The sequence below is a fragment of the Nannobrachium achirus genome, assembly GCF_963921795.1.
Source record: "Nannobrachium achirus genome assembly, chromosome: 17".
NCBI lineage: Eukaryota > Metazoa > Chordata > Actinopteri > Myctophiformes > Myctophidae > Nannobrachium > Nannobrachium achirus.
Genome location: NC_137824.1, coordinates 40,659,789 through 40,678,795, shown reverse-complemented (window position 1 = coordinate 40,678,795; position 19,007 = coordinate 40,659,789). Strand labels below are relative to the sequence as shown.

At 43.7% G+C, this 19,007-nt stretch overlaps 1 protein-coding gene across 1 annotated transcript in view; it reads right to left on the bottom strand.

The window, feature by feature from the left end:
* Nucleotides 1-19,007, bottom strand: part of col23a1b (collagen type XXIII alpha 1 chain b) — a 234,379-nt gene that overhangs the window by 34,583 nt on the left and 180,789 nt on the right. Inside the window, exons 5-7 of the mRNA XM_080746218.1 lie at nucleotides 5,330-5,356; nucleotides 5,208-5,234; nucleotides 1,244-1,270 (exon numbers count right to left, since the gene is read on the bottom strand). Coding sequence (XP_080602344.1) covers nucleotides 1,244-1,270; nucleotides 5,208-5,234; nucleotides 5,330-5,356 — 81 coding nt within the window. The remainder of the gene's footprint in view (nucleotides 1-1,243; nucleotides 1,271-5,207; nucleotides 5,235-5,329; nucleotides 5,357-19,007) is intronic.

Sequence of the window (19,007 nt, the reverse complement as noted above, 5' to 3'; positions counted from 1 at the left end):
TGTATGAAATGCTCTATAGGCCAACAATCCGAGTCATTTGACTGCATTTCTGCTTTAAGTATCAAGCGGGAACACGTGCTGAGGCTTGCTGGTTTTCTGATGAGGATTTGGGGTCCGTGTTCTCATCACAGAACTCCTACCATGATTACATGATCGGAGCCAATTTTCCAAACCTCAACATCGTCCGTCACTTCCAATTCCCACTAATCAGCAGGAACCCTTTTCTGACAGATGCGAGTGGACCGCAGTTTGTATCGCTCTCGTGGCCACACTTATCCCGTTAATGTTCGTATAAATGCAAAAAATGTGCAAACACAGACGCGGGCGCACGCAGTCGCACATATATCACGCATATCCCGGATACTTGAATGCAGGCAGGGGCGTCACAAGGGTGGAGGGGCCTTAATTTATACTTTAGCTATTGAAAAATAGCAGGTATACAAGCTCACAGCGCGGCACAGAGTGCCGCGCTGCGAGCTTGTAGATTTGCTATTTTTGAAAAGTCGTGAAAATGTGTGCAAATCTTTGAATATATGTATTTTTTTAAGCTAACATTGGTAACCCAATTTTTGCTTCTGGGGGGTCCCTGGAACTAAATATTTTGAGATGGGGGTCCGTGGCCAAAAACATATCATTTTGGGGGTCCTTCACATGAAAATGTTTGAGCATCACTGACAAAGAAACATAGGTTTAAAAAAAAAAAAAAAATAGGATTTGAAATATTCACAGACTTGCAAAGATTTTCACAATTTAAAAGAAATAGCAGATCTACAGGCTTGCAGCGCGGCACTCGGTGCCGCGCTGTGAGCTTGTATATCTGCTATTTTTAAATAGTTAAAGCACACAATTTGAGTGAATCCTTGTACCCAGGGCCCAGAATTTGGTGCGACACCACTGCTTGAATGCAGGCTAGCGCTGGAGGCTCCGTCCGTTTGCTAACGTTCTGGGGGTGAGGGTAGAGGTTCACAGAACATCTGGCTCATAGAGTCTGCCGATGGCCCGTAAAGCTGTTTACTACCTTGACGTGAGAACGTTCCGAGACACATGAGCTCCAACATGGATACATGTAATCTATGGCTCGGCTTGACGGGAGCCGTGTGTGAGTGTGCGTGTGGCCGGGCCAGGACACCTGGCAAGGTTGTGTGTGCATCGTGTGAGAATGGTCCAGTGTGTGCGTGCATGTGCGTATATATACTGCTATCTCGAAGGGCTTTTCAATTCCATATTTGGAATTTGGACATACCTTATCTCCCTTAGGTCCGGCTGGTCCCTGGGGGAAGGGGGGAAACATAATGGGAGACAGTTGTTTGAGATAAATCAGTTATCATATGAGCAGCCATACATTACAGTACAATGCATCGTCTGCAAGCGCTCTCTCACGTTTGATCGAATGTTCCCAGAATGCAGCCGGGAGCCTTCGATCAAACGTTGTGAGTGCACAGTATTAATAGGACCCTATGTATTTGTGCCAGGATGAGAATTATCAGTCATACGATAAGTCACTCGATGAGCGTATTTCATGCGAGGCAGCCTTTGACCCGAGCGAGTAATGAGTATGAGCCAACTCAGCAGCGTGATTCAAGGAGCCTTCAGACTTCTCCATGGTAGATAAAAAGATTAAAAAAGATCTCTTCCTGAGATGTAGCCAAAAGGGCTAGATCAAGGGGTCTTCAACAGGGGGTCTGGGAACCCTAGGGGGTCCTCAGAGTTTCTAGAGGGGGTCCTCCAAATCGTTGTGTGATAGAAACTTTATTTCTCCTTTTTTATATCAACCACTTGAACCCTCGCGTCCATAATCGGAGAACTTTAGCCAAAAATAGCAGATCTACAAGCTGACAACGCCTCGCAAAGCTGACAACGCCTCGCGTTGCGAGGCTTTGTCAGCTTGTAGATCGTCTATTTTCAGCAAAGAGGTTTGGCGTAGAGGGAGACTAAATACAGAGTGAAAGGCCAAGTTTATTGACGGTTCAAGTGGTTAAATATCTGAAAACACAAATTGACGTGAATCCAAAATACACTGATGATTGGGCTGTCAAACAATGAAACTGTATGGAATCTATGAAAAGGCTGTAGGGGGGGTCCCTGCTTCATCTCTCTCTCAACTAAGGGGTCCTTGGCCTGAAAACGTTGAAGACCCCTGGGCTAGATGTTTCCCTCACTGCTCCATCCATCTTTATCCTGCAGAGTCGACTCTGCCATGTAATGAAGTGGAACCCTGTTAGGCATGTAGGTTGGACCATTAGCTCAGACCGCTAAATAGAAGCACGGGGGGTTTGGCTGGAGGAGTGAGCAGCATGAGTCCCATGTTCTCCTGCGGACACCCGGCCATCCGATGAGCTAATCCCCTTCTGTGGGCCAACAGGGGTGTGCTGTTACTGCTGTACCATAACCCTGTCCATCTTTCTGTCTGTCTGAATCAGTCCTCTGATGGCAAGTGGCACAGGGACACTATAAAACATGGCCCTGACCACAAACCACAAGAATGACTGCAGGCCTGCTGTGACGCGGAAGAGAGAAGGACACAGAAAGAGAGAGAAAGAGAGACTGAAAGAGGGAAAGATGAGCTTCATGGTAGAAATAGAGGGAGAAGGGGGCTTGAGAGAGAGAGAGAGAGAGAGGAGCAATGAATGCTTCAAGGATTGAAAAACAGAAAGAGGACACGGGTGATAAATTGAGGAAAATCTGAGGAAAGACCTTCAGAGCTGGAGAGAGAGAGAGAGAGAGCGAGAGAGAGAGAGAGAGAGAGAGAGATGAATAGAATTAATAGAGCCAAATGAAGATGTGAATGTGATGAGTGGAGTTTCATATTTTCTTTTAGATCTGATCTATATACGTAAATCTTTCCATCGCTCTGTATTTCACGCTCTTCCTTAAAAACTCTCCCTTCTCTTCTTCCACTTTGTTCCATCTCAGGGCTCCTGTTTCCCTCCCGTTCTTCTCTCATCAAGGGTTGAACAGTGTTAAGGCGACTGGCCACATGATGACAGCAGATCAGAGGTTGGCATGGTGGTACAGTATAGTGGTTAGCTCTGTAAGCTCACAGCAACAATGGTCTTGGGTTCGAACCCTGACTCATAACTGTGGAGGTGTCAGGTTATGTGGGCTTCCCTCCACAACAAAATACATCTAGAGAACACAGGGTCACAGGGTTAACATGAGCACATTTAGAGGGATTATTGTTTATATTTTCAAGCAGTGCTAACCGCTCCTACTGGACATCTGGCTCTGTCATTGGCCAAGCTTCACAGGACGCTTACTTGAATTGAACTTTTCTCATTTCACACTGGGTGCGATTTTTATTATTTCATGTGTACTGTCTCTCTTTTCTTTACCGGCTCAGTCTTGTGAGATTGTCTGTTCTGAGACTGAGAGGTCGGGGTTCCCGCGACATCACGGGGTGTACTTGTCATCAAGCTGCCTCATACTATATATGGAAACAGGAGATAGGCTACAGTATACATACTGTATGAGGCCAATTATCCTAAAGGGTTGTCTGTCTTAATCTCAGCAACTTCAATAACCTTGGTACAGCCACCGTGTCTCACCTAATATGCACTTAACTGTCTACAGCTTATATTTAAAACATGGCTGAAACATCTATCACCCGTTAAGCCTGACTTAGTTGCATGCCGTTGTCGCTTTGTGAGCTTGCAGATCTGCTCTTTTCGTCATGGGACACTGGCACACAACTAATGAACAAAAGATGTTATCCATCGTCAGTTTCTCGTCTACATCGCCCCTTCTGTGCTTCCAGGCGGCCAGTCATCGGTCAGTCATGTCAGCCCTATCACACCTGGTTGGCTTTTACGGCGAGTGTCGGCTGTAATGATGTGCGTCCTCTTAAAGGACGCCCCCCCGCCCCACCACCCCCACCCCCACCCCCATCCACAGCTTGACATCTTCTTTAGCAGGAAACAACAGATTAATGGTGTTTGGAGGAAACACTGTGCAAACAGCTCTCACTCTGCTGCGAGTGGTTTATGTTTCAAGGGATGAACGCTTGAGAGAGAGAGAGAGAGAGAGAGAGAGAGAGAGAGAGAGAGAGAGAGAGAGAGAGAGAGAGAGGCGAGAGAGAGAGAGAGAGAGAGAGAGAGAGAGAGAGAGAGAGGCGAGAGAGAGAGAGAGAGAGAGAGAGAGAGAGAGAGAGAGAGAGAGAGAGAGAGAGAGAGGCGAGAGAACAGTAATGACTTTTTAAAGTGCCTTTGTTGAAAGTCATAAACCCGTTCCCCTCACTCTCTCTCTGTCGCTCTCTCTCTCTTTCTCTCCGTCACTCGCACAGTCTTGGTTCCAGGGGCGTCACAAGGGGGGGGAAAAGTGGGACTGAGTTACTAGGGCCCAAGGTGGAGGGGCCTTAATTATTTTATACTTTAGCTATTGAAAAATAGCAGATATACAAGCTCACAGCGCGGCACCGAGTGCCGCACTGCAAGCTTGTAGATCTGCTATTTTTGAAAAGCCGTGAAAATGTGTGCAAATCTTTGAGTATATGTATTTTTTAAGCGAACATTTGTAACTCGAAAATTTGCTTCATGGGGGGTCCCTGGAGCTAAATATTTTGAGATGGGGGTCCGTGGGCAAATACATACTATTTTGGGGGTCCTTCACGTGAAAATGTTTGAGCACCACTGACATAGAAACATAGGTTTTTCAAAAAACCTTCACAGGCGCGCTGTGAGCTATCTGCTTGTTGAAGCACAAAATGACGCAGTGAATCCTTGTACCCAGGGCCCAGAGTTTGGTGTGACACCCCCTTGGATCTGTCCTGCTGGTTCCCCTTACTGTCCCTCTCTCTCTCCCCACGTCTTTTCCACTTCTCCACGGTGGGCTCGGGGCGTGCGTTGGACGCTGTGTGGGGCTCCGGGGACGGGGTGATAGATGGGGCTCAGGGGTGAGGTGTTATGGGGATTTGAGTGTGCCGCAGTTGAGCCGTGAATCCCCTGTGGCGTGAAAACCCTGCAACAACTTACAGATGCTACGCCAAGAAAACGGCTACCGTGGTCCCAAAGCTCGCTGAAGATATCGCAGCAGGAAGCATAAAGATGATTGATGGAACATGGCAAACCGTAACCTGTCTCCGAGGCCAAACTCACACCTAATTTAGGTCCATAGATGTATAAATCCTTTGTTTAAGGTTCATTTGTTTCACTTGGAATTCATACGAGTTATTGTTTAAAACAAAAACATTTAACAGGTGTGTGACAGCATACCTGGCTTCCCTTGGTTCCGGGTAAACCCTGAGAAATGAAGGATACGTATCAAATAAATACACTTTAAGCAAAAGAGCTTATCATGAAGCATTTTTCATATATTCTAATATGGAAATACTCACTGGTTTGCCATCTAAGCCAAGCGGACCCTGTTGCAAAACAGAAAAGACAGTGAAAAAGACAACGCATTAATTCATATTCTCTTGACACAGAGCCATTAGTAATACTTCAAAAGCGTGCACTGTACATGCTGTCGTAAATCTCCATTCATCAAGATGAATGCTGGGCTTAGTGTTTTATAAGGTTTAAATCTTAGTATTACTGCATCTCACAGAACCTGATGTGAACTACATCTGTATCGGAGGGGGAATAAAACATGTGAGCTGTTCCAGCCAAGATGCCTTTACAGAGTGAGAGGAGTGAAAAGAAAGATTGTAAACAGAGAGAAACGAGTACAATTAGCAAAGGATTTGGAAAAACAAAGTCTGCTTCCATTAATGAGCAGGGAGTTGGAGATGAAAGATGAAACCAAATTACTAAGTATTTACACAGTATCCTGCCCCATTTGGTTGAGTGCATGTGTATGCGTGTGTGTGTGTGTGTGTGTGTGTGCGTGCATACGTGCGTGCATGTGCGTATATGTGTGTATAAGTGAATTTCCGAGTGCTTTGGTTTATCATTATCCTGAATGGAGTGTCTGACAGTATGGACTGTTTGTGGACCTGATCCAGCTGTCGGTGTGTGTGTGTGTGTGTGTGTGTGTGTGTGTGTGTGTGTGTGTGTGTGTGTGCACGCATACACGTGACATACGGTATATAGGCATATATATAGCAAAGTGTTATAACTAATGTACACTGTTAACGCATTGTTGCTTGTAGATCTGTTCTTTTCGGAAAGCAACACCTTCGTACTATAGACCTTTCTACATTATAATGTTGTTGCTTGCCGAAAAAAACAGGATTGATACTCTATATAGAGTAGGGACCAGCCTAATTAGGCTTTAAGTAGCTGTCCAGTGTGACCCAGGTGCTGAACCAACACAGAGCTGTTGGCTTGGTTTACCTTTGCATAAACAATTGTTGCAGTTAAAAGCGCAAGCCTTCCGATCTATATTTACAGTATCTTAAATGTAACAGGCCAAACCTTCCTAAATCACTTATGGATGTGCTAAACACGCATATGGACCTGCCACTTAAGTTAACGGCACACTTAACGGCATCCTTGATGTTTTGTTTGTAGACTTTATAGGGCCCCTAAGAAAGGGAGTACGTGCCTGTGTGCCTGTGTGTGCGCGTGTGTGCGCGTGTGTGTGCGTGTGTGTGCAACCCTGCATTGGAAGCGAGTGGCTCTGTAGACTGCAGTACAGTATTAATAATCCCAGGCCCCCGAATAGCTGACACGAGGATAAATTAGACGCGCTCTCCCTCTTCATTTGCCAGCTTTACCAGGCCCCAAGGGGCACGATTGGCTCAGATATCCTGGACTGCAGTCCTGCCACCCTGTCATCACTCTCTGTCTTGATGGATGGATAAAGATGTGAGGAGGGGGGGTGTTTGGGGAAACAAGGCGAAAGTGATACCTTGGAGCGGCTCCTATTATGAGTCAGTCGGACCATTTGTTCGTTCGCCGTATGCCTCCCCGCAGTCTCGTAACGGCCCGAGCGTGGCTGTAACTCTCAGCTCCGTTCAAACACATCAGTGGTAATAGTGTTTTATGACGAGAGGGAGAAAAGCCTTTGAGGCCCACAATGTCCTCTTGATTACATGGTCCCCGGTGATTTCATCAGCAGCTGTGTGTGTTGGACGGCCAGAGAACAAATGACTGGGACTTAAAAGTTGGGCGATGGTTTCAATATCGCCGTTTGAAGCCCCACGACTAAGAAGATGCAGCTGAGACGTGTCAAACCGGCGTTGGGCCAATCCAAAGGGACGTTTGTTAGCGCATAAAGCGTTCTTGCACTGATAGATTTCCTTCGCCAGATGCTACTGTGGCATTTAGGGCAACTAACCAGGCAGCGGTTTCTCTGTCCTCCTTTTAGATGCTCTGACCTGTGGTTATAAGCTTCAGTGTGTGAGAGAGGTGGTGCTTCTATGTGTCATCATGCATTTCACTTCTTCTGGTTCAAGGTTTCTTTAGAGCAGTGTTTCTCAAACTTTTATATTTCAAGGTCTCCCCTTAACTCTGACAGTATACAAATGGAACCAAATGGCCCCGTTAGGGTCCATTTGGTTCCATTTGTATACTGTTAGAGTTACAGACTTGCATGGGTCATTTTAGACCCCCATAAAGGAACCCACAAAGTCCCTGGAATCCACTTTGAGAACCACTGCTTTAGAGTAACATTACATAGAGCAGTGGTTCTCAAAGTGGGGTCCGGGGACCCTCAGGAGTCCTTGAGGGGTCCCCAGCTAAATGATAGTTAGGAACCAAATGGACCCTTACAAGTCTGTAACTAAGAGAGTGTACAAATGAAACCAAATGGTTGTACAGAGTTAAACAATCATAGATTTTACAAAATAAACTGAGGTCTCAGAGATATAAATTACATTAAATGGAGGTCGGTAGCCTAATGCATGTCAAACACGGGGTCCTTGAAATTAAAATGGCTGAGAATCACTGCTATAGAGCTGTAAAAATCTTCTCTCGTGGGGGTCCCTGGCATGTCTTTTCAAATGGGGGTCCACAAGCTAATAAATTAGCGTAATTTGGGGGTCCTCGACATGAAAAAGTTTGAGAACCACTGACATAGAGTAACTTTATTTTGTTGTGTCTGTGTGGTGTGTGTGTGTGTGTGTGTGTGTGTGTGTGTGTGTGTGTGTGTGTGTGTGTGTGTATGTGTATGCGTGTGTGTCTGTGTCTGTGTCTGTGTGTGTGTGTGTGTGTGTGTGTGTGTGTGTGCATGCGTGCGTGTCTGAGTATCTAGGGTGATATCGGTGCATCTGTGAGCATTTAACGTGGCCGGGCTCCCCTAAGGCTCGTCAGGATGGGTAGGCGAGGTACGGATGGTGAGGTCACCGGCTCCAGACACTGAGGCCCTGTCCAGACGACAACGGATTTTTAATCCCCGGGGAAACCTCTACGCCTCCACACGGGCCCGTGTAAAAAAATATGTGTGTCCACACGGTATTATCAAAACGCTATAAATCCCTGTCTGTGCGTCACCGAAGCGGGTGGCCGAGTCCCCCTGCTCTCATGCAATCATTGCAGCAGCTATCTATCCATAGCCCACTATAGTCTATGCATCGTCCAAGTTTCACAATCTTCACACTTTAACATGCACAATTGCTATTTAAACATTAATTTAATATAAATTCGCGAACTATTTCTAGAGCAGGAGAGGAGAGGGGAGAGGAATCGTCGGGAGTGTGGTGCGCTCTCTCTCTCTCTCAGCATTAAACGAATGTAACTCTATCAATCAGAACATCGTGGTCAAGCTAGCATCACTTTGTATTGAGAGAGAGAGTGTGGTGCGCTAACTCTATCAATCAGAGAGAGAGAGAGAGAGAGAGAGGGAGAGAGAGAGCATAGAGAGAGAGAGAGAGAGAGAGAGAGAGAGAGAGCGAGCGTATGACTCCATAGGCGCTCTACAGACGGACAGCGGTTGCCGCCGGGGCTCCCGCTTGGATCTGCGGGGACAGCACCGCGGTGATACACAAACACACTCGCTCTTTGAGTAAACGCTGCGCGGTATTTCACAAAGATGAACACAATCCATCTCTCACCGCCCGCGTACGCATGCACAAACGAGCACGCTCGCGGGGATTTTCACGGGACTGCGCCCGCTCGCCTCGCCGCCTCTAAACTTCGCTGCGCGGACAAAATAGCCGCCCGCCTCTCATTGAAAATGAATTACTAGCAGGCGGTGACCGCGTACCGTCTGGAATCCCCTTTATGCTTGAAATCATTTGATATTGGCATTTGATATCCAAACTTTGACAAAGAGAAGAGGCAGGCGCGTTGCGTCAGATATGCTCCGTTAAACAAGACGAGGGCGCTCTACAGACGGACAGCGGTTGCCGCCGGGGCTCCCGCTTGGATCTGCGAGGACCGCGCCGCGGTGATACACAAACACACTCGCTCTTTGAGTAAACGCTGCGCGGTATTTCACAAAGATGAACACAATCCATCTCTCACCGCCCGCGTACGCATGCACAAACGAGCACGCTCGCGGGGATTTTCACGGGACTGCGCCCGCTCGCCTCGCCGCCTCTAAACTTCGCTGCGCGGACGAAATAGCCGCCCGCCTCTCATTGAAAATGAATTACTAGCAGGCGGTGACCGCGTACCGTCTGGAATCCCCTGAGGGCTGCATCTCGTTATTGATAATGAGCACCTTATCGATCCGGTGATGAGTTGACAAGAGTAACAAATATCATTAAAACAATCATTCATTAGGGCTCCATCCCTAAACAAGACAGCTGAGCTCTCTAATGTTAACCGTGAATGCGCTCATAAATATGGATATTCTACGGAGAGACCACCACAGGATTCTCTCATAGCAAGGAGGAGGAGGCGAGGAGCACAAGTTGACGTAAGCATGCAAGCAAAGAACTTCGCCGTTTACGGTGTCCACAAGGCAAAAGAAATACGCCCGGGTAACAAAAATGCACTGCAGCCGGAGTTTTGGAAACTATTCGGCTAGTCCTCCGTTTGCATGCGTCTGCATGTGGACACCCATGTGCGTTCGTGGCTTTACCTCCCCGGGGATTAAAAATCCGTTGTCGTCTGGACAGGGCCTGAACCACACCAGAAGAGACTGATTTATGGCTACTAACAAGCCACACAGTGGCCTGTGATCTGTGTGTGTGTGTGTGTGTGTGTGTGTGTGTGTGTGTGTGTGTCCATCTTGATGCCCTGTCTGTGAGCGTGTGTTAATTCTTAACAATAAAAGCCCGTGTCTAATCCCTGACAGCTGACAACTTGCAAACAGTAGTGGTGTGTATGACCCCTGTGACCTTTACTACCGGTATCCATCATGGACCCGGTGGAATATTTCAGAGAAATCCCCAGTCACATCCTCAGTGTTAAATGGAAATTATGCAGTAAAATAAATCTAAAGCTCATTGCTGTGAAGTGAGTCAGGGGTCATCAACTAGGGGTGGGACGATATGAAAATGTCATATCACGATGATTGTGACATAATAAATCGCGATTTACAATATTATCGCGGTAATCAAAATCCATTATCCTGGGGCGGAACATTTGCCAAAAAATAGCAGATCTACAAGCTTGTAGATTTGCTATTTTTAGCAAAGACATTTGAGAGAGTGAAAAAAGACTGTATCAGTAGAAGTACCTTTTACCAATTATAGAGGGTTTAAATGGTACCGGATATGCAGCTCGTCAAATAAAAGGTGAATTGATCCCAGTGCATGACGGAGGACGATATCACGATAAATTAAATCTCCATGATACGATTATCGTGAGTGTTTTTTTATCACGATAAACGATAATATCGCTTATCGTCTCATCCCTATCATCAACATGTCTGTACGTGGGTGGGTGACGTGACGTAACGTTTTCGCTGTCCTCGGTGTCAAACATGTATAAATAAAAAATATATTTGTCAAAAACCTTCTGAATATTGTGCAGGACATTAAGCTTTATGTGAACTTACTCAAGATTCAAACATTTCATTCCTCATTTCTTCAGAATCTTCAACCAAACATGGCAAAACTCATATGGTGTGACTGTCCTGACCTTGTTTCTCAAAGTGGGAACTTGAATAAAACTAAGAAAAAGAATTGCTAAAAATCATTTGAAAATGAATTTAGGCTAAAAAAAATGTCTATTTTGAGCCTATATCTTTTCAAAGTCAAAGCATAATGTTTTCAGTCATTTCTGATCAAAAACATTTTGTCCCCCAACCCAAAATCATTTGGTGTGACACTAGTTTGGAAAAATTAAACAGGCAATTATTTGGACACCTATTGGCTAGAGAGGTCCTTCTTCTGTAAGGCTATTCAGCACTCCCAGCACAACTGCAAGACAGGTGTCTGAGGTGAGTTATGATTTTAACATTTTCATGAAATGCCATCTTGTTGAAACGTTGACAAACTCACCATTCTGGATGTCTTTTGGTGTGACACCTTTTCTTTAAAAAAAGCTTAAGTTATTTGAAGTTTTGGTCATATTTCCATGTAGATCTAGGCTGCTTTGTTATAGCTAGCATGCTGTTAGCATGCTAATGTGTACATAGTAGCCTCAAGGTAAACCTAAATGGAGAAAACAGTAATATGGTGTGACACTTAATCATATGGTGTGACATGTCTGCTTGTCACACCATATGACTTGACTGTCACACCATATGATTTATACTGTATTTAACTACAGATATAACAACAAATAACAAAGTTCCATGTTTCTTTTGTACATTTAAACATTTGTTTTAAACATTTTTACATAAAATGTAATTTAGCTTCATTCAGTGATACTTCAAATTCATCAGACAGAGCAGAAACCCCTTCACAGAAACCTTAACATATTGTTTCAATCTAAACAATATTTTCTCTTTGTCTTAAACTATACATTCCATTTTCTTTTGTCAGCTGGAAAATGACAAGTGCTGAGAGAACGAGAAAGTACAGGGAGAAACTAAACAATGACCCAGCAAGGAGAGAGGAGCCAAAGGGGCGAGACTGCATTTTCTACGAAGAGCAGGAGGTTGTCTGTGGCATAGCAGAACCGCAACAAGGCAGCCGGTTTGCTACCCTCACCAAATACGACTGGCTGATGTACAATACAGTCTAAATGTATAATCTAATCTGATCTAATACTTTTGTACTTTGACTCACTGGACTGGACAGTGGACAGTGTTAAGGTAGGACCCGAGACAAAACTAGCGAAAATAGCTGATCTACAAGCTCTCAACACGTTGTGCTGCGAGAGCTTGTAGATCAGCTATTTTCAGAGTTGCGCAACCCAGCACTCTTTAGCTAGTGGAGATGTGGTGTAATGTCATGATTCCTAATTACATTTGTTCAACACAAAATGCTGTGTTCAAGTTCAGGAGACTTCGGAAAAAAGCAATTTACCTGAATGCTGAGTTCTGTTTCCACTAATTGGTGTTAATAAAATGTTGCCTTCAATGCCTTGGCTCCAAGTGTGGCTATGCGCCTTATTGTCCCTTTAGGATCCTTCTGCCGTGGGCCGGCAGAAGACTTAGGTGTGCGTAGCATTCCTGTGCACATCCTCATCATCCATCTACTACTACAATTCTTTCTTATCCCATGTTAAAGCCCTACAATAATATCCTGTTCAGAAATATTAAGGCCATGTTATCCTGGGTAATTGTTTAATCAATCAGTAAAGTTCAGTACTCACTAATAGGTAGGTTAAAACACAGTTTGCTTTGACACATGAAGATATGATCATACGGTGTGACACTAAATCATTTGGTGTGACATTCCAAATAGTGAGAAATCATACCTTTATTAATGATTAAACCAAAAAAATGTTTATGGATTACATAGAGAATATTATCAGGAAGAGTCACAAATATTTGTGTAATTTTAGAGAAAGTTTTGACAGAATACATTTAAAATATGTTGTAAGATCATGAACATGGGCCTCACACAGAGTGTCGATTATGAAAAAAATATACAGATATAATTAATTTTCAAAAAACTATAGTGGATCACTGGTTAGTTATGATAAAGGTCTTTGATAAAGTGAGTAACTTAAGAAAGATGTACTCCATTTTCATTTTATGAACAATTATTTTCATGTCACACCATATGACGATTTTAGGCACAAGTACAACAAACTGCTGAATAAAGTCTGATTCCAATAAAATATCTAAAAACAAAATGTATTTCCATAAGGTTGAGAGTGAGTAGAACAAAAGTAAATAACTTTTATGCCTGCAATTTAAAGTTTTTTTAAAAACACATTTTTTGGGGCGTCACGTCACTGACCCACATGGATAAATGTGTCCGTGGCAAGACTTGGTCATGTCCTTGGCAAATTCTCGATTGTCTTTTTTACAAACCATTATAATGATCTTATTTTCATCATAAGACCTAAATACTGAATGTCAAGTCTCCAGGTTTGCTTCAGAATATATATCGTCGTTGTCGGGTGGAAACCTTGCATTTATCATTTTAAAAAGGATTTAAACTAGTGAAAACAGCTGATCTGCTGTTTTCACTAGTTTTGTGCGACGGTCTTGTATGATGAAGCAGGGCTTTACTTTGCAAAAGAACGTACACAATTGAAACTTGGAGATACAAGGTTTCCACCCGACATCGACGATATATAACACTGACTGATTTATTATGACACGATATGGCACATTAGGATCGAGTCCTAGTACTAGTGGTTCTCAATTTGCAAGGACCCCCATGTGTACAGATCGAACAAAATGGACCCTTGATACAGACTTGTTATGGTCATTCAGGGCTATCTCTTTATGTTTTCTGGTAATATTATTGTCTTCTTATTTTGTATGTCCATGAAAAAAAAATGTCCACCACAAGCCAGCATGGCCACAATCCCTGATGTGAGGAGAGCATTTACGGTACATAGTGTGGGAAGATACTGTATACCCTATGTACGCTCATGATGTCAAGATGACATGAAATGACGCGATTGACGCCACAGGTGTATACTTCTGTATTTCGCAGGAGAAATAAACAGAAGGCATAGGGTTTTTCTGCCAGACTATTATATTATGATCTCCTCAGATCTCACATCAAGAGTTTCCTATTTAAATAACTCAGAGAGTGCACAAATTCCATTCACAAAGGTTCCGTTTGGTTCCGTTTCTACACTCTGAGTTATACACGAAACCCAGAAAGCTCTTGAAGTGGACATGACTGATAAGATCACACAATAAAAGCCAACTAGCTTAACTCAAGACAGAACACGCGGGTCACAGGTGACTCTTAATGGAAAATGGCCAATATGGGCCAGTGGTGGGACTGTAATATATCAATATGACAGAGAGAATGGAACACACAGGAGCCGGGGGAATAGCCCGGGGGTTTTCTTGATGTGTGAGATATATGCTGTACTTTAGGTTTTACTAATTCTGCCCCCCTCCTGTGTGGTACAAACCTACAAAACAGACGGCAAAGCAGGGAAGAAAGGCTGGAATTCAAATAAAAATAGCACAGACTGAACAAAAGTACCCCCTCCCTCCCCCCTCCCTCTCCCCTACCACCCCGTTAACCCTGCCAAAACCTCATCATCTCCACCACAAGTGGAACGGCCCGCAAAGTATAAGATGGAGAGATGAGAGGGGGCGAGAGAGGAAGAGTGACAAAGAGGGGAGAGAGATTAATGTACAAAAAAAGAAAAAAAGTGTGAAAATAGTTCTACAACGACCACCAAAACCTCAATGTGGGGTTGTGTGGGTTGATGCCTTCTTGTGCTTGTGGTTGTACTGTGTGTGTGTGTGTGTGTGTGTGTGTGTGTGTGTGTGTGTGCGTGTGTGCGTGTGTGCGTGTGTGTGTGTGTGTGTGTGTGTGTGTGGGTGCACGTGCGTGTATATCATGAAAGGATTCTGTGAGCACAGGACTCATAATTCCCACCAATTTGGTTTCTCTTCAACACATTTCTGGTAAATAACTTTGGTTCAGTTGGGGGGTATACAGCACTGTACTATACCGTATGTCTGTGTCTGTCTGTGTGTGCGCATGTGTTTGTGTGTGCATGTACTGTATGGCCCTTAATAATCCCACCGAGAGAATGGTATATTCGCCGTCTTTATTGCACTCCCTATTGTGTAGATTGTGCAATTATCCAGCAGGAGCTAATTGCCGTGGACGCAGTGAGACAATGTTGTGTCTGCAGTCCACTCAGCATCTCAGTCTGTGGGAGTTCAAAGGAGCTGGACCAACAGAAGGTAACAACATGGCACACAAATGTCTCCCCTGTCTTCTCTTCCTCTTCAGTGCCTTCTTGCAGTGGCGTCGGTTCAGCAAAAGCTAAGGTATGGCAACATGACTGGTGTCTTGCACGCGCGCGCGCAAGACACCAGTCATGTAGCCATACCTTAGCAACAGGCATGTTGAATTTATTTTAAGAAGTAATTTTTTTTTTCCTGTAGCCAAGTATACCTTGCCATACCCAATTGATGCCTCTGGCTTCTTGTCCCTGTAAGGCTTTCGCTCCACTCCTTGCATGGTTTAATATCATTGTCTTCCTGTTTCCACATATTTTACTCTTTTTTTTTACTTACTTCATCTTTTTCCCCCCCTTTTATCTTTAAACTAAAACCAGGGAAAGAGAACATATTACTCCAATGTTAACTTCCCTGAACGGCTTTGCCTATGTCTGTTTTAGGATAGATTTTTACTGATTACCTTTAAGGCACTTCATGGCCTGGCCCCTAATTACATTTACTAGAAATTCGCGGCCGCTGCGTGGCCGCTCCATTCCTAGGACTTCGCGCCCTCCGGGCGCTCAGGCAGGACTGCTCTATATTTGAACAACAATCAACATAAGGGTTTAGGTTTTAAATCAGGTGCTGCTGTTTTGGTTGTGTTGGAGACAGTGGAAAAGTACTGGGAATTTGGAAAGATAGTCTACTGTCCCGTACTGGGAAAGATCATAATGTCTGCACTACACTGTCCCTGCCACCAGGGGACACAGTAGGCCTACTACACTCATAAGTACACTGCACCGTGGAACTATTTGTAAGTCTGTGTTTCGGCCGGAAGGTTTATAATGGACGTACTATGATGTAATTCGCGTCATAGCATTAAATTATTGTTTTGTTTAATTGTACATCGTGCAAGTACAATACGTTCAGGGAAAGCAGCTAGGAATGTAGGGGAGAAATGCAGCGATGTATGTGTGAAAGGAGGAATCTGTAGAAGCAGTGGTGTGAGAGTCTATCAATGACATGCTTAAACAACACCAGGAGCTGGCCTGTCAATTAGTAGTGAAGATGAGTTATTTACCCCTTATGTGCCTGCAGTGGTGTAACTGGAGCAACTAAGTACATTTACTTACTGTAAGTAATGTACTTAAGTACAATTTTGAGGTATTTGTACTTTATTTGAGTATTTCCAATTTACTTCTACTCCACTACGTCTCGGATCTAAATATTGTACTTTTACTCCACTACAATTATTTGAAAACTTTAGTTACTAGTTACTTTGCAGGTATAAAATAATTTTATAAATCATACATAAACCACTTTAGCCCTATTTTATAACATGGCTATTTTCAAACATTTTGTACTTTTACTTTTGCTACTTAAAGTACATTTTAATGCAACACTTTAATACTTTTTACTCAAGTACATTTTGAATTCCATACTTTTACTTGTAAGACTGAAGCCACACCAAAGTACCTATGAGAGTGGAATACTTTCTCCACCACTGCCTGAACCAGCTGGTTTTTTAATGGGAGTTCTTTCTTGCCAGATTGAGGGTCCAAGGACAGGAGCTGTCGTTTGGTTTCCATCATTTAGAAGCTGAGCTGTATTGTAAGTTCTCTATATTTCACACTGCAACTTCTGCACACAGGTTATCATGCTTTTGTTCTGTTTGTTGAGTACATTCTTTCAACAATATGTGAGCTCTCGCTATTCATTTTCTAACTTTGCTCTATAAATATACGTTTTAGTATTCAGCATTATTTTAAACTTTCAGAGAACACTCTGGATTTTCTAGCGTAACCATAACCACTTAAAGGGATATTCCACTTTCAAAAAAACTTTTTGTCATTGTATGGTCTAATCAGGCTTGTATGAACACCCTGAACAGTTTTTAATTTTCTTCATTCAGTATTTAGATATTTGATGTAAATGTTACCAGGCCCTCCGGCACACCCAGGCTCAGGGCCTCTCCCCACACACACTCATTGTAACTTCAAACTCCATTTTAACCATGATAGATTCATTAAAAACACCCATTATTTTTTCTGGTGACTCATACTACCCTCCTAATACGTGAGCAGGCCGTGTTTTTTCCATAACGTTTTTCATGTATTTTTAATAATTCTTTGGGAAAATGGAAACAATTAAATGCAATAAAAATATATAAAAAATACATGAAAAACGTTATGGAAAAAACATGGCCTGCTCACGTATTAGGAGGGTGGTATGAGTCAGCAGAAAAAATAATGGGTGTTTTTAATGAATCTATCATGGTTAAAATGGAGTTTGAAGTTACAATGAGTGTGTGTGGGGAGAGGCCCTTGGCCTGGAGGGCCTGGTAACATTTACATCAAATATCTAAATACTGAATGAAGAAAATTAAAAACTGTTCAGGGTGTTCATACAAGCCTGATTAGACCATACAATGACAAAAAGTTTTTTTGAAAGTGGAATATCCCTTTAAGCGTTATATAGTTCTGGTTGGGATCTACTATATATATATTTTTTAAATATGTTTTTTGAATATATCTTTTCAAGTTTTTAAATTTGTAACTCAAATATTTGCTTCTGGGGGGTCCCTGGAACAACATATTTTGAGATGGGGGTCCGCGGCCAAATACATGTAATTTCGGGGGTCCTCGACATGAAAAAGTTTGAGAACCACTGATTTAGAAGAAGGATTTAGAAGACATTTATAGAATCGGGTCAAAAATATGAAGAAATAGCAGATCTACAAGCTCGCAGCTTGTATATCTGCTATTCTTTTAATAGTTAAAGCATGAAATAATGATTAAAGTGGTTCAAATCTAAAAGTGACACCGATTTGCCTTCAGGTCTAACTTGTTTAACTGGCCTGCTCTATGTCGGCAGATACGCTGCGCATCATTTGCGATACATTACCTAATATGAAGACTCTACAGGAAAGGGGGGGGGGGGTTACAGAAAGCCCCGTTGTTTTGATAAATACAGCGTTCCAAAAAACCTAAGAGCACAATAAAGCATACCAGAGCGCTGTGTGTTTGGGACAGAAAATCAGTGACATGTTGTCGGGGGGACTGTCTGGCTTTAATCTGCAGCTCAGTGGCCTGGAAGCAGCAACAATGGAGGCCTTGCTCTGTTTCTGCTGACTGAGGACCACTGTCTGTCACACACTGGCATCTCTCGCATAAACGCACTGCTGGCTGGCCGCGCGCGGCGTCAAGTTACTGGACTTGTGAGGACCAAATGTGCCTATAGTCTCGCATAGCCAGACAACTATTCCACAATCTCCGAATGCTATATAGCAGGGGTCTTCAACGTTTTCAGGCCAAGGACCCCTTAGTTGAGAGAGGGTTGAAGCAGGGACCCCCACAATCTCCATATTGTTTGTTGTTTGACAGCATAGCACAATCATCAGTGTATTTTGGATTCAAGTGTTTCAGATATTTAACCAGTTGAACTGTCAATACTTAATAAACTTGACCTTTCACTCTGTACTTAGTCTGCTCTTTTTCCCCTATACATCAAAGCTCTTTCCCAAAAATAGCCAATCTACAAGCTCACAACGCCTCGCAGCGCCATGGTCTTAAAATGTTGACGTCCTCGCAAGTATAGTAATACACACGCGCGTGTGTGTGTGTGTGTGTGTGTGTGTGTGTGTGTGTGTGTGTGTGTGTGTGTGTGTGTGTGCGTGTGAGTAGCTGCTCGTCTAGCCCCTGTCACCTCTTCCTGCCATAAATCATTGCCCAGAGGTTAGTGTTTCAGTGACGGGCCCTGGCACTGTCTAACAATCAGCGTCTAAATGACGGACAGATCTACATGGAGGGCTAAACACCCAACCACACACCACACACGCACACGTGCGCACACACACACACACACGCACGCACGCACGCACGCACGCACGCACGCACGCACGCACACGCACACGCGCAGAGAAAGAGATATCACATGCTATGTTTGGGATAGAAACACCATGTCATTAACTCTGT